Raw genomic sequence first — 24,362 nt, 5'->3', positions numbered from 1 at the left:
TATATACTTATATAAACACTCATAAGATATTTCCAGTCAAGCCTCCAGTCCCAGCGCCGGAAAACAAAACTCACCCACCATCTCTCCACTTCACTTCCACTTCACCTACTTAATATTTGAATTATCCATTAATATTATTACACGTCACTTCTCGAGCAGTACTCAGACAAGAGAATCATCCTAAGGCTGGGTCGCCACTTTTTTTAATGTAACGATTTATTTCGCTTTCTTCCTTTCCTCAGAATTTGGCCTAGGTTGAACACTCTTCTGGGTACTGAAAGTACTCCAGGTTATCCAACCGTAACTTAAATTGTATTGACGCAACGAAAAAAAAAAAACTTAAGTTAAAATATAAAAGGGAAATAAAATAACATCTGCAATAATGAAGAAAGGAAGATTTGGAAAAGAAAAGAAAAAAAAGAAAAAGAAAATGAAATAAACTACGCTTCGAATCAGGATCCTTCTCCTGTGGAGACCACTGCGTGAAGCACTGTAACGTATTTAAATCTTTCGTTCTAACACCACTTGCCAAATATTGTTAATCGAGCTTATAACTAGGGGATATTCAGATCTCAGAACACAATGACTACTACTTCATACAGTACAAGCTAAATTTATTGTTAGAACAGAAAAAAAAAAAAAAATATGAACTACAATGACAGAGTTCCCCTTCCCGCACGGGGAGAAAAAGACTGAAGCACACATTGCAAGTGGGGAAAAAAAAAGTCTAATTAGGTTGAAAATTTAGTTCCAAATTATGTTCTTAATTCCAAATTTATCTTCACCAATCTTACTTTCACAACAATTTCTACGCGCTCAGAACAACTTTTTAACGCACCTCTTACATTTCCAAAGAAAAATTTTGTTCCGATTATAGTTAGTTAGTTATTTTCGTACAATATAAACTTTCGGTCAATCCGATTCTTAGTGCAAGTACATTTTAGAATTTTGAAGATTTAAGTTACATAAAACAAAATACAAGTCCCTTTTTATATCGGTTGACCTATATATAAACAAAAAAAAATGAATGGCTATGTTACTCAAATTAAACTTTGTCACAATTTAGTATTAATTTTTACAATTGTTTTCAAAAACATTATTACATCACTCGAAAAAAAAAAAAGGGGGGGGGGTAACATTTCCTTGGCCTGCTGACATTCATCAGGAATACAAAATAACTATTACAAAGGTTTACGGCATACTTATTAACTCGGTTCACAAACTGAATACAATTTTCACCCAACAGCTTTCCTAATGGCTGAACACCCTATGAAAGTGGCAGCGGTGGAGATAGAGAATGGCCGGGCCTACATGAACACACTGAAGAAATAAAATATTATCTTATTTCGAGCGGGCAACCTGTCTATTTCAGGCGCAACACGTCTCTAAATACACACTTTCTTCATATATTTAACTATTTCTTTGCCCATGGCTCATTAAATCGCAACTTCTCTAGTGTCACTTTTGTGTAGCACAAAGTTTTAACTACTGATCGTATCTGCCAAATATTTCTTTAAGTTACAGGGTGAGCGGACAAGCTTCAGGTAATTCCATTATCACAAGCATTTATGTTAACAACATGCCAGCAGGATAGAGAGAGAAAGCAGTGAACGTTCTAAACATCACCCCCGGTTTATCATTCCATACTTAAAGTTTACTAGAAGGGTCCTATTAACCACAAACAACAGAGCCAATTTCAGATTTTGGTACACAATAGTTAACAGTACTAAAACTAACCTAACCAACTAACGAACAAGGAAATCAATTCACACAAAACGAAAGAGATTTGAACGAAGATTTGATATGGAGAGGTGCTAAGCTAAGCGTAGATTTTTGATATTTGAAGTTCCAACCGAGACAAGTGGAAGTGGAAGTGAAGGGAGAGGAAGGACGAATTCTATCATCCAGGCGACTGGGGACCCATGCTTGACCGGAAAGATTTACTTTAAACAATCATGTTTCTAGATTCCATTACTCTAAAGCAGGGTGGATTGATTTAAATCAGTCTGATTTAAATCACGATTTAAATCAAGATTTAAATCACTTGATTTTTTTAATAAAAATCGTTGATTTAAATCGAATTCCGAAATAAATTAATTTAAAGTGAAAATAAGTAAAATCCCGTTTCTGTTTTGTTATTTCGATTATGGAAATTAATAATAATAATACAATGAGACTCAAATGTACAGTATAGTATGAAAACAAATGTCATGCAGAGGATGATTAGGGAAAATCCCGTTTTGAATAGGTAAGGGAGCAATCCTGTTTTCTTCTTTTCGTAACATTAGGTTTGGGTTTTAAGATCGTTAACTATTCCAACGGGGAAATCACTATCGATATTTAAGACGAAAATTCTTTTTTGTGCGTGTCTGTTTGTTTGTTCCTAGATAATAGGGTGTATTTAGAGGGGTCCTATCCTCTCTCCATTTTTGTTTTTTTGTTTTATAACTTTAGGCGAAATTTATGTATTTCATGCTGCAAGCTAGTTCTGAGTTTTTAAAAATAGGCCCCTGGCAAATATAAGTAGCTTTTGTGAAAAAGTGTCATTTTGATAAATGTTGCTGTGCTTTTTCCTTAATGCTTAACCTTTTAAATTATATAATTAAATTATTCTATTTAAATTATATTATATTTTTAGGTGATAGGGTAGAATCTTCATTATTCGATTAAAAAAGTACCAATAAGGCTTTTTACTTCGTTTTCTTCAAGAGTGGAGGCATTCTAGAACATGTTACATATGCTTTCACGCCTTTCTGCGTTGACGTCAAATTTAAAAAATGATTTTTTTGTTATGCGTATTATTATTATTATTATTATTATTTGGCATTTTGCGGGCTATATTTTGCATTCAGAAGACTGAAATTTTGCACACTCGTTCAGTGCACCTCTTAATAATTTTCAGATGTTTTCAGATCTCTGTGGAAACAGCGGGGTCCAGAGATTCAAAAATGTTTAAATATATATATATATATTTTTAACAAAAACAGCTTTTTTCGTGATTTTCCCGTCTCAGATGGAAACATATGAATGGTACCGTTTCAAAGGCTGTTCTATTCTGAAGAAAATGACGTACGTAGTATGCTCCTAGGATAAATAGGGATGTCGCAGGAAACTGTTATCTGAGATCCTGTTTTATACGGGAATCTGGGGTATTTGAGGAATATTATTTTTCGCGGGCTTACTTTTCACCTACAAGATTGAAATTTTGTACATGTACTCAGTGCACCCCTCAGTATTTTTCAGATTTGTTTCAGATCTCTGCCTTAAAACTGGGGCAAGGGTCCACAGAGGTATTATTTAAAAAAAAAAAAAAAAATATATATATTTTTAACAGAAAATCCATTTTTACGTGATTTACCCGCCCCAGATACATGATGGAGACATTTGAAGGGACACGTTTGAAAATTTGTTTTATTCTGAAGAGAATAATGTACAAATCATGATCCTAGGATAAATGGAGATGTCTGAGGAAATTTTTATATTACATATTACATCCGGGCCATCGTGGGAATGTTCTTAGCTCATTGTTAAATAATTTCCTCACCCTTAGTACTCAAGATAGAAGCTTGCAATTTTGTACATACATTCAGTACACCCCTTAGTATTTCCCAGTTGATTTTGAGATCTGTGCGTTAACACAGGGGAATCCAGAGGGGATTAATTTTTTTTTTAAAAAAAAAGTAAAAAAAAAAATGCCGATTACTCTCAAAATTTCCCGCTTCAGGGACATGATAGGGAAATGTGAATATTACCGTTTCAAAAACTGTTCTATTCTAAAAAGAGTGATGTACGTACCATGATCCTAGGATAAATAGGGATGATGCTGTAGCTGCTTGACTGAAAGTCTATAATTTACGTTTGAAAAGAGCCATAATTTAAAAGGGTTAAGAAACATTGTTTGGGATTGATATAGGTTAACGATTGGGGATAATTCAAAATTCAACCCCAATACTTTCACTTAAATGGCATAATTAGCATTTAATACTAATTCCTAATGCTTTTTCTTCAGTTCGCGACTTGCATTATACGAGGAGAAAGATTTGATTTAAATCAAAAAAATCGATTTAAATCAAAAAAATCAACAAAAATGATTTTTTTGAAAAAAATCATGATTTTTTTCCACCCTGCTCTAAAGAAACTCATATAATGTTATTTTATCATCGTAGAAACAATTTACAATAAGCAGGCGTATATATTAATTTATCTTTGCTCCCCCTTTTTATCTGATATATATAAAAAAAATATAAATTTTTGAAAACCAAGAATTTAGTTCCTAGTTCAAATTTTTAAGGTTTGTCACAGACTCGCTGTCAGCCCTGAAATCTATCAGCATTTGAATCTGGCAATGTTTAAAATAATTGTACAAACATTACAGTCTGAACCATCATGATTTCTATCTGATTCGATTTATACGGAACTAGTTCCTAGTGATATAGAGATATTGAACGAACTATTCTGAAGAACTAGTTCCCTATGAATCGATTCATTGAATGAAATGACCAAAGTAAAAACTTGCCAAGGTGACTTTTAGTATTAGTAAAGGACAAATCAAAAATCGTCTATATCTGCGTACATCTTTTTGAATAATGACTGAGGAAGGGGGCAGGAGGGCTCTCGAAATCATCTTACAAATTGTGGTATAATGCAGGTTAATTATTAAAAGTTGAATAAATTGGCACTTTTGGAAAATCGTTACCCTCAATTTTTGAAACTCAAAATGTCTTACCAATTTGGAGGCGATCTCAGGTCGCTGATCTTCCTCAAGTCATCCATACACTCTAAATGAGGGAAAATTTGTTTGGCATGGCGTAAGAAGTACGGAAAAATGTCATTAACGTGTCCAGCACCTTGAAGGATGTCACTAACAACCACATGAAGATCTACTGGGAGTGCTTCGGCCTCTAAACAGTAGCGACGGAAGCTCACATACGCTTGGTGCAGAAGATAATCTGGAAAGAGAATAAACAATCAACTTACTGAGTTCAAGTTTTGTTTATTTTTGTTATAATATTAGAAATGTAAACAACATTGACCCCTCATCTTAGAATGCACTAAAGATGCAAAGTTATAACGACGATCTTAACATTTCAGGGTGTCTACTCAAATTCCAAAATGAAATTTCGTGACCTTTTCTTAACCAAACCATAAAATTTCCTAACATTCTGAAGAGCGAACTTAAGTGCAAATTAGGCCGAATTTTCATGCATGCGATAGAAGAATGCTTTGCTTGCGATTTAGTAGCGTCTAAAGCCGACCATAGACATTTTTGGTGGTGAATTTTGACGTTTTATACAATAAATTTTTCCAGTTTGTACTTATATTTGTACAGATATATATATATATATATATAAATCGTGACTCAAAAGCTAAATTTCGTGACTTTTTCATGACTTTCGTGACCGATAGAACCCTGCACTTAAGTACTGAAAATCTTAAACGTGAGCCTTCTGGCCCCATCAAACCGTAGGGGACTAAAGTCTCCCAAGATCTAACGTCTAATTTTCGGAACATGCTGTACAGGAGCTAACGCTGCAACTCTTTTATTTGTCTTTGATATGTCCTCTTCTATGTGAGGATGATAAAAAGAAGAGAAACCCCTTTTTAACTGTCAAATTACCAACTGAGAAAAATGATGGAGGTCACCGAATGTAATCAAAAATTGTTTTTTCTTTGCAGTAGAGATATGAGCAATATATTGTGTTAGTTCTCACAATTTATGCTTCTGAAGCACGATATGGTCTCATGGGAGGACAAATATATGAAATGAAATCTTCCATTTTAATGTCCCACAATTATGCCTGTTAGGCTAAGGGAGACAGATGATTAAGACTAGTGAATTATGGTGGAAGGAGAATGTGGGAGAAAGGAAGTACCCCGAGGAAACCCACGGACATGATGTTGTAGGACAAATATAGAGACAGAATGAGTCCTATCGTCACGCTGTACATGCCATTATGCATAAAAGGTTACAAGAAGATGGTTCCTTGCATAGATGCGTACAACACATTAGAAATACACGTCTCAGCTGATTTCAACTAAAAAAGCAAGGACTGCCTTTGGGAAACGAAACAAACGTTGCAATTTGTTAAAAATTTCTACTTTTTCCAACATGTAGTGATCAGCAATTTATTCGTATCACCTTATAACCTAGTTTACAATGAACGAAACGAGGATGGTTGCTTGGTTGACTTCAAGCTAACGTTCCTTTTCAGTACAGAGACTATTTTAATATCCTACACGTGGTCTATATTGTAAACAACACGTTACTTGTTTGCAAACAAAATCACATAATCTTTTAAAACTACTATTAGCAAGAAGACGACAGCCACTGTCACCACCAAGTCATGTTACAGAAGAGGAACACTAGCGCCACCGCTCTCCAGAACAGGGTATAAAACACGATGTAAGAGCTTCATCAGCATCAGTTTCTGCCAATCATCCCTTTTCTGAGGTTACCTGGAGCTCTGAAGTCTCCTGCCGATTAAAGCTACCTGGAGCTCTGTGGGAATTCAATTCCTCTCTTTGGTTGCCTGGAGCACTGAGAGATCCTAACCGCACCTACCCATTTTCCCTGGAGGTGTTAGTTTCCCTGCCCCCTTAGCTTGCCTGGAGCTCTGCGGTACCTCAATCTCTTTTTACTTGCTTCGACCAGCTTGCCTGAAACTGTGATATCCTTCCGTTGGCTGCCTGGGCCCTGAGACACTATTTACCCACACAAACTACGTAGAGAACATTTTATTGGTCTTTGAACCACAATAGAGTGATTTTGTGTGTTATATTTATATATAATGAAACTTTTATAATAAAAGGGTTGTGGGAGAAAATCCATATTCCATGTGCTAAACTGCTTTACGTACTACAGTACCTTATCAAGGTAATTTGACACTTCAGAAGAGGTCAAAAGTAGAATTCAAACCACATGAGCTTCCACCGCTAATCGACAGTGGATCTCCTGCGCCGAAAGTTTCTATTTAACTATATATCGACGAAGATCCTAAAACGAGGTATAATATGGTGAGCTGGCGTGATTGTTATGAAAAATTACTTTTTTTAAAATTTGAAACTAACATATTCATTGAGATTAGGTTCTTACCATGTTAGAAGCTGTAACGAACTGGAAAATTCATCCAGTAAAAATAGTCTGTGGCTCCTCTCTTATCTTTCTATATTCATTCAAAACTATTTCCGATCTAAGTAGAAATCCATTATTAATCTTCTTTTGATTTCGAGCAACAGTCTGTGCACACTAGATAGCGAACGAACCAAAGAGCCAGAGAGAGACAATCTAAGAAAAGTTTCAGTCTCTTACTCCCCTCCATTACACGGTACATTTATATTCTATTTGCTACTTTAAACTTTGTTTTAAAAAAAATATATTTTTCAAAATTATTAAACTACAACACACTGTATTAATAATATTCTGCAACATTTCCGGATTATAATAATTTCTTCCCTGAATGGGACGAAAGATTTTAGGTTTAAATTAAACATTTGACTAACGCATATAGACAACAGAAACGCGCGACAGAAAAAAAAAATGGCTGGTAATTAGCAGCTTCGTACAGGTATTGCCCACTAACTGTCGTTAATTTTAAACAGAGCCTGCTGTAGGTTGTGAAAAAAATAATATGTTAACAGCTGTTCAAAGTAAGAATGTAAAGTTATTACGTGGGAACTTTAAAGATGTTGATTTCAAGTGGAGAAATTAATAACCACACGTACGGAAATTAAAAATCACATGGGTATGTACGGTGTCTGGTAACTGGGGTGCAGATTACATGGTCATATATAGGACAGAACTTCCGATAACTGACTGACTGCTATTGTCTCATGTAAAGAGCTATTCACCAGTATTCAGTTGTTTAGGTATAACGACTTAGTCGTAGTTTATGTTCAAGATAGAGGTCGCTATATGTTGGATATAACCTTTATCTATGCCACGATGGGGACGCCAGGTTAAGAGGTGACAGCTTCTGTTAGAAATTTCGCTGGTGGTGATGTTTAAAATAAATTCTTTGATTCAAGATTTCTTATAGATCAGTGATTAAACACTAAAACATTAAAACGCAGGTTTTGCATCAACTGAAGCGAAGTCTAATCTTTCAGAGTTTACATAAAGAACATGTGTTGCGTGGCGGAGCGGACACAGCAATGAAAACTGAAACCGACAGCAAGTGTGAGGTGGAGTGGGTTTCTGTGAGTGCAGAAAATTGTTAGCGGGGCGACCTCGAAGGCAAATGGATATCAAAAGCAAGCACTGTTGTCGCATTGTACAATTGTCCCTCATTTCACCATAGATTCTCTATCTTAAAACCTGCCGACCTCAGAGGATTTAAAACGTAAAATATGAAGCGTAAAATACAGGTGTTTCATCCAAAAAGCCGTGATTTCTAGTGGCTACAAAATTTAATTGCATAATAGTATAGTAATAGATATATGTAAATACAGAGCAAACGAAGTATAAATTTTGTCTTACATTTTTTTTTCATGTTGCATAGTACAGTATAATAATGGCGGACCTTAAACTCATGTTACAGCAAAATATCCGATTGGTAACTTCGTTCATTGAATCACGCTGACTTGTTGGTGTCCAATGACGATTCCGACTGGAGAATCATTGTGCATGGGCACCATCCACTAAGTCCATACGGCGTTATGTTGATCAGTTCAATAAGACTGGTAATGTTACAGGACTTCGAAGAGAGGGATCCAGAACACCGTATTGCAGTATTGCGAGCAACTGTTGTGAATAACCCGACTAAAAAATCTCTGCGACGTTTGTCGGCAGAAAACACAATATTCGTAACATCATGTTGGCGTATTCTGCGAAAAGACCTGCAAATGTTCCCCTACAAAATGCAGATGCTTCAAAAATTAACAGACATTGCAAAAAGAAAGCGTCTGCATTTTGCAAATCAGTTCAGTGCGTTAACTGCTGATGACCCAGACCTTATTGAACATTTGTGGTGTACAGACGAAGCTTACATTTATCTGTCAGGTGAAGTAAACAAACAAAATGTAAGATTTTGGGTAGCAGAAAATTCGCATGAAATGGTATTCTCATGTTTGCATCCGGTAAAAGGTTTTGGTTTGGTTGTGGTGTATCAAAACGTGGCTTAATTCGACCTTTCTTCTTTGGTGGCTATGTCACATCAGAAAATTATTTGGAAATGCTTGAGTATTATCCGGGCCTTCGTCGGCAATGGTTCCAGCAGGATGGAGATAGCACGCATACAACAGAACCTGTCCTTAATTTCCTTCACACAGAATTCCGCAATCGTGTGATCTCTAGTCGCCATCCATCGTTTTTTTCTTTTTTTTGGGGGGGGGGGAGGGGACGACTTAGAGTGGCCTCCATGCAGCCCAGGAATTAATCCTTATGATTTTTTTATGGGGTTACCTCAAGCTTAAACTTCGATCTTTAAATGAATTAAGAGCAAATATTGAGCAGTGTACGGCAGCAGTTATTCACGTCACCTGTGGCAAGGTTTTTGATAACATGTACTCCCATGCGCAAAAAAAAATTGCGCGTATACTGTAACTCACGATTTTTCTCAATTATTTCATTTTCCTTATGTTTATGGGTAAAATTCAGTTATTAGTATGTGGAGATAATAGAAAGCAATCCATCTAAGGAGATATTTCCAAAAAATATAATAAAATAATAAAAATATAAGCACAAAACAAAATTATGTTCGGTTTTGTGTATACTGGCAATAATGTTTTCGAGGGAATTTTTGGAGCAGCACAGCACGATTGTAGAGGGAATTACAGAATTGGTAACAGAACAGGGGGACAGTTGAATCAAGGAACAGGAAAGTGGAGTAAAATATTGCATGTATTGGCTTAAATCTAGGGTGTAAATTGTCTGCCAAATATAAATTAGCTTCTGTAACCAAGATGTTGTACGGAAATATATAAACAAAGAGAAAAACTGTTGTCTTAAGTTTGGAAGTGACATGCTCTATAGCCATAAGCATTTATTTCTTAAGAAAAAGATAGGCAACAAAAGAAAGTCTGTGTGGTCAAGTGGGTAGAGTGACGGATTAGTAATTCTTATACTGTTTTGACCCCAGATCGAATCTCATCCGATCCTGTTCAATTTTTTATTTTTATTTTTACGAAACATTATAGAAGTGTATAATTTGTATGTTAATAAAAACTGAAACAATACAATAAAGAAATAACTTTTTGTTTCCTCTGATGACGTATTTATTTAGAATTAGTGTACTATTAGTAATAGCCATTGCTTTCAGTTTATGCTGTTATATAGCTTCTTTTATCATCCTCTTTTCTTGAAAAAAAAAAAAAAAAAAAAAACAAAAAAACAAATTTGTCTCCAATAAAGTATGAAAAATATATATAGACAGAAACAGACATAGTATCAAACGTGATTTATCGTGATGAAATAAACAAGTTTCCCGTTATTAAAAAAGAAAACTATAGAAAATCATTGAATTTGGTCTTTAGGTTTTTAGCATGCTATATATATTCTTTATAAGACTATACTTTATAAGGCAAGATGTGCGATCATACCCACAAATTTAGCTAGTGGATGAAAGATGATTTCGGCACAAATATTTTACAGGTCTAGGTGCATGAAACACCAATACGCCATGGTCTTGACCGTCGTTTATTTCACATTATTATCCGACATATCATAGCAGGTAAAAAGCAGCATCAATCGGCAAGAAAATCTGCAAGTTGTGGTCTTAGTCTGTTTTTGATGCTCCGGACTCGATCGCCTAGCACGCCCGTCTATACCTTGACTCATACGTCTATCATTCAGTGCAGGCACATATCCAGCTTTACTTTTCGGAGGGGGCCCGACACGAAAGCTCGTAAGCATTAATTCTAATATTTCAAAAATATCAATAATAATAATAATAATAATAATAATAATAATAATAATAATAATAATAATAATAATAATGCAACAGTTCTGTATTTCTCTTAAACATTTCTTACTTTTCATTTATGAACCGGTCAAACTGCATTCTAACACAAACGAAATCAAAAAATATTTTCTAGAGACATGTAAGGAAAACTGTCTGCTACGTATATCACATAACAAAAGTAGCAAATGGTAATGAGTGTATCGTTCTAATACAGTAATGTTATAAACAGAACGGAAACGAAATTGTAATCCCATTTAAAAGTGTTCTTTAATTCCACCTGGTATCAATGGCATTACGGTATATTCTTACAAGTAACACTTCCCAAGTGTAACACTCCGATTTTGATAAAATTTGACAGGCAGATACTACACATAAAATAAACGAATACATGTTTTTTTTATTTTCTGCGGAAAAACGGTTTTAGGGGGCAAAAGCCCTCACCCAAAATTTTGAAAGTTAACGCCCGAAAGATAAAAAAAAGTGGACCAAAGTGAACGAAATTGTGCACAGATATTGCAGACGTAAAATGAAGGAATACGTGTTTTGTATTTTCCTGGAAAAACGGTTAGGTGGGGCACAGACCCCTCCAAACCTTTGATCATGAAATATCAAAAGTGTTAGTAACAATATGTCTGATGTGTGTAAAGGACGAAGAATTCCAGCGACACTTTGTGTATGGACAATACGCAAAAACTAAACGAATACCTGTTTTTTATTTTCTGCGGAAAAATGGTTTTAGGGGACAAAAGCCCCCATCCAAAATTTTGAAAGTTGACGCCCGAAAGGCAAGAAGAAGTGAACCGAAATGAATGAAATTGTGCAAAGATATTGCAGACGAAAAATGAGGGAATACGGGTTCCGTATTTTTCTGCAAAAAAAAAGAAAAACGTTTGGGAGGGACACAGACCCCTCCAAAACTTTGATCGTGAAATATCAAAAGTGCTAATAATAGTATGTCAGAAGTGCTTAAAAAACATGAAGAATTTGAACGACACATTGTATAGGGACAATACGCAAAAAACAAACGAATACGGGTTTATTTTCTGCGAAAAAATGGTTTTAGGGGGAAGAATTCCCCACCCAAAATTTTGAAATCGTGCATAGATATTCTAGACGTAAATTGAGGTAATTGTGTTTCGTATTTTCCTGGAAAAAAGCGGTTGAGTGGGGAACGGACCTTCTAAGCTGTTGATTACGAAATATTAAAAGTGCAAATAAGTATACGTCAGAAGTTCCTAAAGAGTATGGAGAATTGCAACGAAACTTCGTATAGGGACAATGTGCAAAACAATAAATGAAATGCGTTTTAATTTGTACGACAAAACAGTGTTGGGGCCTAGAGCCCCTCCAAAAAAAAAAAAAAAAAAAAAGTAAATATTACCGTAAAAGTGCAGGAAGGAATGGACCGAAGCAAATGAAAATGTGTGTAGATATTGTATAGACTGTATGTAAAATAAGGACTTTCGTGTTTTTAAGATGTCCCTATCAATTTTGGCACATCAACAACAAACAGGAAATTAATCGGCATGTGTTTTTGTTTATGCGGAAAAACATTATAAGGTTTAAAGTTGCCTCGTGATATACTACAAAATACGCTAACTGTTTGTGCTTGTTGATCTGCCAAATTTGAAGAAATCTGATGGAGACGCTTGTGAAACACGAGAGGCTTTATTTTTCATATCCAATATCTACAGACAATTTCATTCGCTTCGGCCCTTTCCTTCCGACACTCAACGCCTCGGTCCACTCAACAGTTTTTTTTTTTTCTTTTCAGGAAAATACGAAGCACGTATTCCCTCATCTTACCTCTACAACATTTGTGAACAATTTCATTCAGTTCGGTCCATTTCTTCTTGCCTTTCTTGCGTCCAATTTCAAAATTCTGGGTGGGACCTTTTGCCCCCTAAAACCGTTTTTTCACAGGAAATAAAAAATCCGTATTTGTTTAATTTTTGCTTATTGTACTAACACAAAGTTTTGTTCCAATTCTTTGTGTAAATTTAGGCACTTCTGGCATACTGTTATTAGCACTTTTGATATTTTATGATCAAAGGTTTGGAGGGGTCTGTGCCCCACCTAACCGTTTTTTCCAGGAAAATACAAAACACGTATTTCCTAATTTTATGTCCGCAATATCTGTTTACAATTTCGTTCACTTTGGTCCACTTGTTTTTGCCTTTCGGGCGTCAACTTTCAAAATTTTGGGTGAGGGCTTTTGCCCCCTAAAACCGTTTTTCAGCAAAAAATAAAGAAGCACTTATTTGTTTATTTTATGTGTAGTATCTACCTGCCAAATTTTATCAAAATCGGAGTGTTACACTTGGGAAGTGTTACTTGTTAGAATTATAACAACAACGCATTGTCCACAGTTTGGACACTGACTCAAAGTAATCTGACATAAAAGAACCTCAAAAGGGAAAAAGTAGGTTTATTAAAGTGCTTGAGGTTTGGTAAGGGACAGCTTCCAGGACCTCACGCTGGATACGTCACTGAGTCAATGCATTGTATTTGTTTCTTGCAAAACATGATAATTAGATGCGTAATATGTAAAATTATATCATAGTTTGACTTTTAATAGGTCTTTCCTTAATACATCCATATTATCCAGCGTTCTGCCTGCCTGTTTCATGTCGGATAAGCGAAACTCTACTGTATTTTCAAAGATAGCATATACACAGGGGCTAGAGGTCTGCACGGGCCGGAATTTTTAGAACGGACCCGTCCCATCCCCTTTAATTTATAATCTGTAGGCATTAGCGGATTAAGGGCGGAGCCAATGGAGCCCAGGCTTCGGGGTCCCAAGCTCAGGGGGCCCTTTAAAATCCCTCTGTTTAATACTAAAATATAGTAATCAACTTATTATATTATAGGCTTCAGACCGATGCTATTTTTTTTTCCCGCTCGTTACGCTTGCGGTATCGCTAGATTTAAGTCTTTCTATGAGCAGCATTTACCTGTTAATAATGAATGCAATTATTTAATTGTTAATAATGAATTTAACTAAACTAATTATTCTAAACTTGGAGCACATTCAAATATTACAGCATAGTTCTCGGTAGTTCCATAAGCCTATGAGGCTGTGGAAGGCAGAAAAGAAAATTTATGCACTGGAACTATTCTTAACATAGGGCCCCCTTAAAACAGTCGGTTCTAGGTCCCCAAAAGCCTTAATCCGCCCCTGTCTATAAGCAATATTTCACGAAAAGCTGGCATTTTTTAACAAATGTGTTCGTCATCAAGTTTTCATAAAGTAGTCCCTTTCTCCTTTAAGTAATTTCAGAGCCCACGGTGTTTCAGTGGTAGAGCGTTTACCTCTGGTGCATGGAGTCTTTGGTTCGATCTATGCTCGCGCCAAGTGAACCTTGTGCTGGACAAACACTGTGCGTGGGTTTTCTCGAGGTTCTCCCGTTTTATCCCACTTTTTTCATTCCACCATTTCATTCATTTCTTATCATCACTGTCTCCTTTAGCCTATCCGGCATAATCGTGGGACGTAAAACTTAAAGATTTCATTTCAAATCATTTCAATCAAAAAACAGTTGCAGGAAGTATGTAATTTCGAATAAAACAAACTACTATATACAATTCTGAGTATATTATTCTTTTATGAAATTCTCGTGAACCTTATTTCTAAATCGAAGAGCAAGAAGACTAAATTCACTCTCTTATTATTATAGATCCATTTCAATTGAAGCAGTTGGAATAGTTGGAAAAAAATAAAACACCCTATATTCCAGTGTGCCACAATCGGTATAACGCGGCACACTGGTGTATCCAGCAAAGTGAACTGTGTGACGCAAACTTTTTCCTATTATTTGCAAGAATATTTGTCGAGCTTCTGTTATTTTATTATTATTATTATTATTATCAACGATTCTCCCATGGATCAGCTGTCTGTATACGGTTAAGCAACCACAAGTATCACATTGAGGGAATGAGTATAATTATTTACTTTAATAGTAATACAAAATTTATTTGCTTGTATATTCTACGTCACATCTCTTGGACGAATAACTGCATCCGTCTAGAAAGCTAGGACTAACAACAAAGGGATCCGAAGTTGTGACCACACACCGCCCCAAATCGTGAGTGCCACAAGTTCCCTTCTACGCCTTAGCACAATAAGGGCTGTTGCGTTCAGGGAGAGAGAGAAACAACTTAATTCCATTGTAGTTATATGCTTATTAAATGTTAACTTATATTTATAAATTATGTAAGTGATCGTATCGTTTTCTGGTTATTATTATTATTATTATTATTAATTCTTATTATTATACATTTCTTATTACATTGATTGCCATGTGTATGGAATTCCATACACACGGCTCTCCTGTGCAGTAGAGCGTGATTATTTTCCATACGCAAACAATGTAGATATTCCAAGTTTGTTGTGTTCGTTCTATAGCTGTGTATGTAATTAGATACATATGGCGTAGAAATCAAAATTTAATGTCCATGCCACGTATATGCAAAACCATACACAAAGACATTTATGAACAAAGACATTGAGTTTGAGTTTAACGTCTCGCTCAGCAACGAAGCTATATGAGACGTCGGCCTACTGATTAACGTGGACTCCGAAGCACGTGAGCTCTCGCCGGGAATCGAAGCCGGGTCCTCCACGCCAAAGGCGCGTACGCTAACCGCTTAGCCACTAAGCTGCTCAGAGACATTTAAAACAAAGGGGAAAACAAAGATGTGTGATGTGATTTTGAGTTTAACGTCCCTTTCAGCAGCGAAGCTATATGAGACGTGGACCTACTGATTAACGTAGAATCCGAACCACATGAGCTCCCGCCGGACGAAAACAAAGGCCTTTGGAATTGACAATAATCGTTTGGACATTTCAGTCGCACCCACCTAATATTAACAACGTTTCTACGATAATTTCGTAACATTGTATTGTTTCTTTTGTTGATTAGCTTGGTTAGGCTTATTTAAACACTTTTTTCTTTGCACTGACGTGTCACATCTCTTGGATGAAAATACACTAGCTCTCACTGGAAATCAAATCCAGAACCAATGCACTTGAACCATTTGACCACAACAAGGCACATTTAAAAAGAAGTTTCGATTTTGTTCGGAAAATTGTGATTAGGTGTAACATTAAAAAACATATTTAAGAAAGGATACGGAGCAAACGCACTGTACTTTCTCGCTCGAATTTTTTACACTGACTTATGTTAGGCTGTAACTATTATTGAAACATTTATTTGGGAAATTGCGAATAAAATAATGTTTTGGAAAACTTTGCTAGAAGAAACTTCAGGCCCAAAAGTAAAGTACCCATTGGTCATATTTTCGTTAGAAATAACTTGATCCATATATTAGAATTATTAAGGATATAATTGTATGTGAACTATAAGCAAAAGCGTCTGAGTAATTTCTGAGAAAATCATGAAAAAAGTCACCCCCAAGAATAAATTATCCCTTGTGGATCTTTTCAGGACAAGCGAGCTGTGCTATATTGTTAGTGTTTTCGTAAAACATTTATTAATGAAATACGAACACAATCGTCTGAGTCGTTCTTGAGAAAATCGCAGGGTAAAACTTACTGTCAAAAGTAATATACCATTTCTAGTTTTTCCGGATGAGGGAATTATACCATATAGCTAGGTTATTTATGTCACATGTATTTATAAAATATGAACAACAAACATCTCCTGAGTGTTTTTTAGGAAGGTCATCGGGAAAAGCTTACCCCCAAAAGTAAACTCTTCTATCTGTAATTTTGACAGTATATCGAGTAATTTTTAAGCAAATCGTCGGGAAAAAATTCACTGTCAAAGTATCTCTTTTGGATTTTTCTTTTCGAAACAAGCGAGTTATACCATATTGTAAGATTATTACAGAAAATATTTTACTGAAATTAGAACAAATTCGTCTCAGTTATTACTGAGAAAATTGTCCAAAAAAATTCAACCCTTGAGAAAACCACTTCTTCTGTATGTTATCGGAATAAACGATTTATGCTGTATGTTAGTTTATTAATGGAACATTTCTTTACGAAATATGAACAAAATTGCCTGAGGCGTTAATGGGAAAACTATCGGGGTAAAGCTCACCCTAAGATTAAGCTACTCCTTCGAACGAATTGTTTGTTAGGTTATTAATGATACGTTTATTTATGAAATGTGGTTGAGAAAATTCTGCAAAAAGAACGCATACCATACAGTAAATTACACCATATATATTTTTTCAGAAAAATTATTCATATGCGGTGCAGATTCGTTAATAAAATATATATTTATAAAAAGTAAATAAAATCGTCACAGCTTTCTTACTTGAGAAAATTGAATTGTTTTAAATTTTAATCCTTCAGTAAATTACCCTTACTTTTAGCTGTCGAAGGACATAAAATTCGTAAGATAGTATGTTATTAAAACGTTATGTCTAGAATTCGGTCCAGATACGTTGAACAGTATGGCCTCTATTTGAATGCGTGTAAAAGCGTGACAAACCGAGAGACGAATAGATGGACAGACATCGAAAAATCATTTTTTCGATATGTAGGAGCCATGTAACTTGAATTCATTGAAATCTGGTATTCGGTTTTTATAACTATAACCACACTTTCTTCTTTCGTCGCTCGAATGTGAAAACGAATAGGCCTACACCGACACGTAATGTGATAATTTGTAATCCCAAAAATTTAATTTGTTGTTTAATGTGTTGTCACGCTAAAAAAAGAAGCTTACACATGTTAGATCATTTTATTATCAGTTTTTCATGCTACTGTATAATTCGTCGGAAGCATTCGTGTTATTCACAAAGAGAGCTGTAAAATTTAGTTTTGTTTAAAGAAAGCATTCTTGATTTTTTTTACACAGACTTGCATTTGTTGCACTTGTTGATATGAAACAAAAGGAGAGAGAGAGAGTCAATACTCTAAAAAGGAACACACACACACAGAAACACTAGAACAGACAACGAGCTATGGCTGTGATTGTGTTCGTCACGCTGTGTGTAAAGCTGCAGGTCGCGCTTGTTTTGTTTTTTACAGACACACTCGCAGTGAGTTGAAGTTTGAAGTTACTTCTGCTGTGTTAAAAAAAACGGAGAGGGAATGATTACGCATACCATACCATAAACTAAAAACAATCGGTATTAGTAATAAATAGTAAGCTAATTCTGAATAAATACGTCATCAGAAAAACAAAAAAGTTATTTCATTATTATATTGTTTCGGTTCTTATTAACATAAAAATTATACACTTTCTACAATGTTTTGTAAAGAAAAAAATTGAACAGGATCGGATGGGATTCGATCTGGGGTCAAAACAGTACAAGAATTACTAATCCGTCACTCTACCCACTTGACCACACAGACTTTCTTTTGTTGCCTATCTTTTTCTTAAGAAATACATGCTCATGGCTATAGAGCATGTCACTTCCAAACTTAAGACAACAGTTTTTCTCTTTGTTTATATATTTCCGTACAACATCTTGGTTACAGAAGCTAATTTATATTTGGCAGACAATTTACACCCTAGATTTAAGCCAATACATGCAATATTTTACTCCACTTTCCTGTTCCTTGATTCAACTGTCCTCCTGTTCTGTTACCAATTCTGTAATTCCCTCTACAATCGTGCTGTGCTGCTCCAAAGATTCCCTCGAAAACATTATTGCCAGTATACACAAAACCGAACATAATTTTGTTTTTTGCTTATATTTTTATTATTTTATCATATTTTTTGGAAATATCTTCTTAGATGGATTGCTTTCTATTATCTCTACATACTAATAACTGAATTTTACCCATAAACATAAGGAAAATGTAATAATTGAGAAAAATCGTGAGTTACAGTATACGCGCAATTTTTTTTGCGCATGGGAGTACATCAGGGTCAGGGAGGTCACTTCGAACACGTGTTACATTAAACTTTAGTCTTTCACTTATCATATCATGTAAATTTCTCTTACTGTGGTCAACAATAAAATATAGTTTTGCACTTTAAAATCACGGGTTTTTCACTGAAACACTAGAAAACAACCGATTTTCTTTAGCACACCAGATCCTCTGTACATGTGAATTCTACAACACATAAAGAGCGAAAAAGAGTTCTTGGAAGTGGACTGGGTAGCAGTAGTGGTTAACGCATAGGCACGGTATGCTGGAGGTTCCGACCTCGAAATCTTGAAATGAAATCTTTGAGTTTTACGTCCCACGGGTATAACGGTTAGGCTAAAGGAGACGGTGATTATGAGAAATGAATGAAATGGTGGAATGAAGAGAGAACCTTGAGAAAATCCATGCACACGGTGTTTGTCCACCACAAAGTTCACTTGGCGGGGGCTGGGATCGAACCCGGGACCCCAAACACCAGAGGTGAACGCTCTACCACTGAGCCACCGCGGCTCTCCCGGCCTCGAGTCTCGGTCCAGTGTCCCACCTTATGTCACTTTTTGTGCGTTATTATGAAATGATTTTGAAATTATCGTGCACGCAAATCGAAATATTTATTTGTTCTTTAAGCAGAAAAGGGTGGTTTACAAAGTCAATAACGCAGTTTATAAAATTGCAAACCACAAGGAGAGCCCATGCAAATTTGGGAAGAATCTTTTAAATCCATTTTCTTCATATATGCTATACCAAACGGAAACCGGCGCGAAAAACGTTTTATTTTAATTTGTAGACTTATTCCTAGTTTTTTCTAAAACTCATTTTACACATTTTACGCGTTTTAACAAACGTACTAACAAAATTAAAATTAAGAATTTGGAGACTTAGAACTGACAAGCTCATCCGAGGATTTTGTCAACTAAAAATATTTGGAGCACAATATTTGAAGCTTTGTGATCCGGGTTGCTTAACAAACGAAATTGAATACTTTTCAATTGGAAACAGACTGTAATGTAAGAGAGTGAAAGATAAAGGAAGACCGTAGGATAAATGAAATTATACACAGCACTTGCCTGGATTATTCGGTGATACTTCTATCGATGATTCTCCCGATGTAGTGTCGTGTGCCTTCAGGAACATGGAGTCTGGGTTATGGACTACCAGACGGGTTGAACAGAAGTGGAGAAATTAGAATATATTTATAAAGTAGAATAACATGAAGTACGGACCTTGCTAATAACAAAGTCATTCTTGCCGCTGATAAAAGATTACGCAACTATATATGTTACCCTTATAAACATGGGTAAACCATAGGTTCCAAAATTAAGTGTCGCGGAGAGTTCCTCTTTACACCCTAAGCGGTTAGCGTACGCGCCTCTGGCGTGGGAGACCCGGGTTCAATTCCCGGCGGAGCTCATGTGGTTCGGATTCCACGTTAATCAGTAGGTCCATGTCTTATATAGCCTCGCTGCTGAACGGGGCGTTAAACTTAAAATCAACTCAACTCCTCTTTACACCGTCGCCTTTCGTTAACTCTCCCTACTCTGTCTCTCGACGTGTCTTCTCAATCTAGTTTTGTTTCAAGATGTCGGTCACTGAACTCCAAGTTCAAGAAATCGAAAGCAGCCTGGTGAAATGCAAATCGTATAAACTGACGTCGATCGTATAATGTGATTTTTAGGAATATGGACAAAGGAACCGATTCTTAATGAATAATGTTGTATATTCATTACGAAATACATAAAAGGAGAGAGTCAACACAAAATAGAAATTCTTTTATCTCTGGACGCGTAAATGAACTGTAAGTTGGGCTGAAAGAAATGGGAATTTAAATATAGTTTTAACATTTATCTGATAATGAAAATTCACTGTTCATGATTTCAAATAGATGTTTGTGGTTTTTACAAAATTTCAGAACAATATATCACATGTTCAAAGCTTATTATTATTATTATTATTTAAATCATACCATTCATCGTGTTGAATATACCTTCCCAGTACGTTACACATTTTACGAGTTTTTTTTTTTTTTTTTTTTTTTTTTAACATGTAATTGCTCAACCCTAGTTGTCAGTCTTTATGTAAGCACTGTGTATTTTTTTGCCATTCGCTATATTGATCCTTTCTATATCTATCCCACCTTATGCCAGTATTCTATAATTGTGCTTATAAATAAACTGACTGACGTCGTAGGTTACTCCTGGTGTAGTTTCTGCTGTTCAGACTATATGAGATGTTATAGGATACCTGGATTGTAGCATTTTACTATGATGGTTGCCCGGTGGTTTACTGTTGACTACTGGTCCGTGTAGTTAAATGATTGAATAATGAACCCCCACTCCAGTTATGTTAAAAAAAATCACTTACGAATATGTTGTTTGCACCTGTATTGTTAAAAGATGAATGTGGATGATGTACCCCGTAACGAGAATTATTACTATGGCATGTTACCAGTATTACTCTGCGAAATTATGTTCAGCCGGCGGAGAGAAGAGTCCTGGTGATAAACTAACAATCTTTAAATGTATTCTTAATCCTTAATCTTGTTAACTGGCATACACTGGTATTTTAATATTAGCTCATTAGTTAATTAATTAATTAATTCTTTAGGTTTTGTAAGCGAAATCGCAATTTATTGCTGAAGTTAATCACAAAAATTCTGTAAACCTATTTTAGTGGCATCTACTGTATGTTGGTTTGTGTTATTACACCATATGTCCGTCCCCGTTGTATGTACACCCTCCTAAACTTAATCTGCATCCATCAATGGCACTTCTCCCTTAAGAAACATTTTTTAAGACAGGAAAAGTGCATTTTCTACTAAGAGAAGCCAATATTTCTGTAATGTAAGCATGCAACCCCCCCCCCCTCCTAAAATAAATAGAAAATTAGTGACTTCAAGAATTATAATTTTCCAACAATTATTTCAAGTGATTGTCTCATACTTAACCTGCACAAAATTGAGTTCTCAAGTCACTTATTTTTGTTCTGAAATATTAGTTACTTATTATACGTAAGAATTTCATTTTGTGATGCGAAATTTTAATACATACCTTATTGCGTACAGATGGAGAATATGGGAACTTTATAATTTTCTTCTTCTTTTTTTTCACATTAAATAATACCCTAACATGTTATTTTCTTGGCGCATCTGCAAATGATTACGTACAGATTGATAATATGCCGCTAACTGATATACCAAGAAAACAGTTGTTCATTAAAAAAAAAAAAATCATTCTATTATTGTAAAAAAAACAAACCAAACTGTGCTAGGTAGACACTGTAAAGCACGAATTCAACTAGTTCGCTGCAGTGGAGCCCCGAAGGGTTGATTCGTTATTATATGATAGTAGTCACTATCACTCCACATATATTCACCATTTCCTCAGGTTAGGACAAGTACTTTAACAAGTTAAATACCTAATAAAGATATTTGCGTTATAGAGAATCATCATTAATTACATATTACTGATAAAAATAATACTCAATACGTAGGTTGTATGCGTTGATTATAAAGTAAAATATGATGGTGATAGAGCTAACTTTGCAGAACTGTTTCTACGTTAATATTTCAGGGGTTAAATGCCGGAGAGTAGGTCCAGAAATATGAAAAAATGCGTAGGATTTATAAGAAAGAAATTTTCAATCTGTTATTTCTTTGTAAAATTCGCATAAACTAATAAAGTTAAATGTATTATTTTGACATGTTAAAAGATGCGTCTTGGTACTATTTTAAGTAGAGGCATGCTGACGTCAGACACTAGGGTGTAATAAGCCAATTAGACCTCTATTAGGTGGCAGTTCTACGTGACATTTCGAGTTTTTTTATATTGTACGTCGGTGAGGAACAGGAGTTATTATAATGTTTTGTGGAGGGTTACAGATTACTGAAATTGAGCAGAAAGTGTGGTAAATGTAGAAATAAATTAAGAAGAAAGAAATGGAGGAACAGTTACATATTCAAATGTGACCATCGTGTTGATGGAGTGAAAAAGAAAAATGTGAGCACATGGCAGGTTATTCGAGTACTTATTCAAGCCTTCTATGACAAACGAGTCAGTCGTCCATAGTTTCCTGAAGGCAGTGTCGGAACTGTACAAACTGTAAAGGCAAGTAATCGCAGTGAATGTGTTACGAAAGGAATCAACCTAACGTAAAGTAGTGACTTTAGTAACATACCCACTGTCGCTGGTGCGCCTGCTTTCTACGGGCGCACCCCCTCGTTACCGCTCGGGCCCCCTGCTGCGCTCCTGCTCTGACTCGGTTAGAGAGCATTTGTGCTTTATAGTGACCACCTAACACAGGCTGGTTTGTAGTTTTTACACTAGTTTTATGGCATATTCCCGGACGCAGTATTTACAGGCAAAACAGTGAAGCCCTCTTAAAGTGAATGTACACCGAGGATTCCTTAAGAAACACTTTCTATGATAGCGAATTTCCTGATAAATGATAAAATTATAACGTCATTAAGCCTGAAAATACTGGACCTACCCTGTGGTACAAAGACCTATTTGAGTTAGAGGTTGGTCGCCTACACACAAAATATTTAAATATTATTCGTCTTCTGAGAATTAACATTTTACCTGTAAAGTTCAAAAAGCTGCCTTACATTCACTGTCTACTCCCATTATTGGTATTCAACATACTTTCAAATATAATTTAAGAAAGTATAATACTGGTAAAGGGGAAGTACTTACTATCTAGTCCATTATCCATCGCTAATGATCTGATTTCAGGTTTTTGATAAAATTTATTCAAAACTTTTAGCAAATCCGATTTGTTTAGGTTACCCGTCAGTTCTGCACCAACATTTATGTCATCTGGATTTGGTTTCACTGGTACTGGTTTAAATAATGAAGATAAGTTCGTATCATCTTTCTTTCCTCTGCAAATTTCATAAATCCAAAACTTTTTTGAAATATTCTGATTATATCTGAAACATTCGTTGCGAAGTGCAACTATGTTCAGAAGTGTATATATTCTGTTCCTAGGTAACATTTTTGTGCTAGGAATTATCACACATAAAGAAACCAAATATATTACACATAATGTATATGTTTCGTTTTAAATCACCTTAATAACATTAAAATATACATATATTTCTTTTTAAGATTTCAGAACAATTTCTTGACCAAAAACACTGCACACGATATTATATATAAAACATTCGCACTCAGATTGTCATTTGTTCACAAATTGCACGTTTAGCAGAAGACAGTAAGTTTTTATGTTGCACCTTGCACCACAAGTTGTTATAATCACAAATATATTTCGCTCCGTCTTTTGAACCTTTAAGTTTTTAATTGTGTTCTGTTAAAAAAAAAAAAAAAAAAAAAAAAAAAAAAAAAAAAAAAAAAAAGAGAGAGAGAACAATAATGTTATCTATATATATAAAAGAGAACGTACAAAAATTTGTCCGCTCATCACGCTAATACGGCTGAACCAATTTCTTTCATTTTTGGGGGGTTATTAGGATTTGGACCCTAGATGGTTTTTATCATATCACTTTAATTTTTAATTACCAGTGTCTTGAGATAATTGACCATTCAAGTGTCCATAACGTACAAATCCTTTGTTATTAGTTCATCATAGGTAAAAATAAACGTATTTATATGCAA

The 24,362-nt window shown here is 35.2% G+C and overlaps 1 protein-coding gene across 1 annotated transcript in view; it reads right to left on the bottom strand.

Moving 5' to 3' along the window:
- The window catches only part of Suv3 (Suv3 RNA helicase), an 84,352-nt gene extending 60,430 nt beyond the window's left edge, over window positions 1–23,922 (bottom strand). The window contains exons 1-2 of the mRNA XM_081734679.1: window positions 23,442–23,922; window positions 4,727–4,949 (exon numbers count right to left, since the gene is read on the bottom strand). Coding sequence (XP_081590805.1) covers window positions 4,727–4,949; window positions 23,442–23,742 — 524 coding nt within the window. The 5' untranslated portion in view covers window positions 23,743–23,922. The remainder of the gene's footprint in view (window positions 1–4,726; window positions 4,950–23,441) is intronic.
- Window positions 23,923–24,362: the final 440 nt, after the last annotated feature.

The sequence above is a fragment of the Thermobia domestica genome, chromosome 12 (assembly GCF_964235325.1).
Source record: "Thermobia domestica chromosome 12, izTheDome1.hap1.1, whole genome shotgun sequence".
NCBI classification, from domain to species: domain Eukaryota; kingdom Metazoa; phylum Arthropoda; class Insecta; order Zygentoma; family Lepismatidae; genus Thermobia; species Thermobia domestica.
Note: the sequence above shows the minus strand (reverse complement) of the source record. Positions and strands in the feature narration are given on the sequence as shown.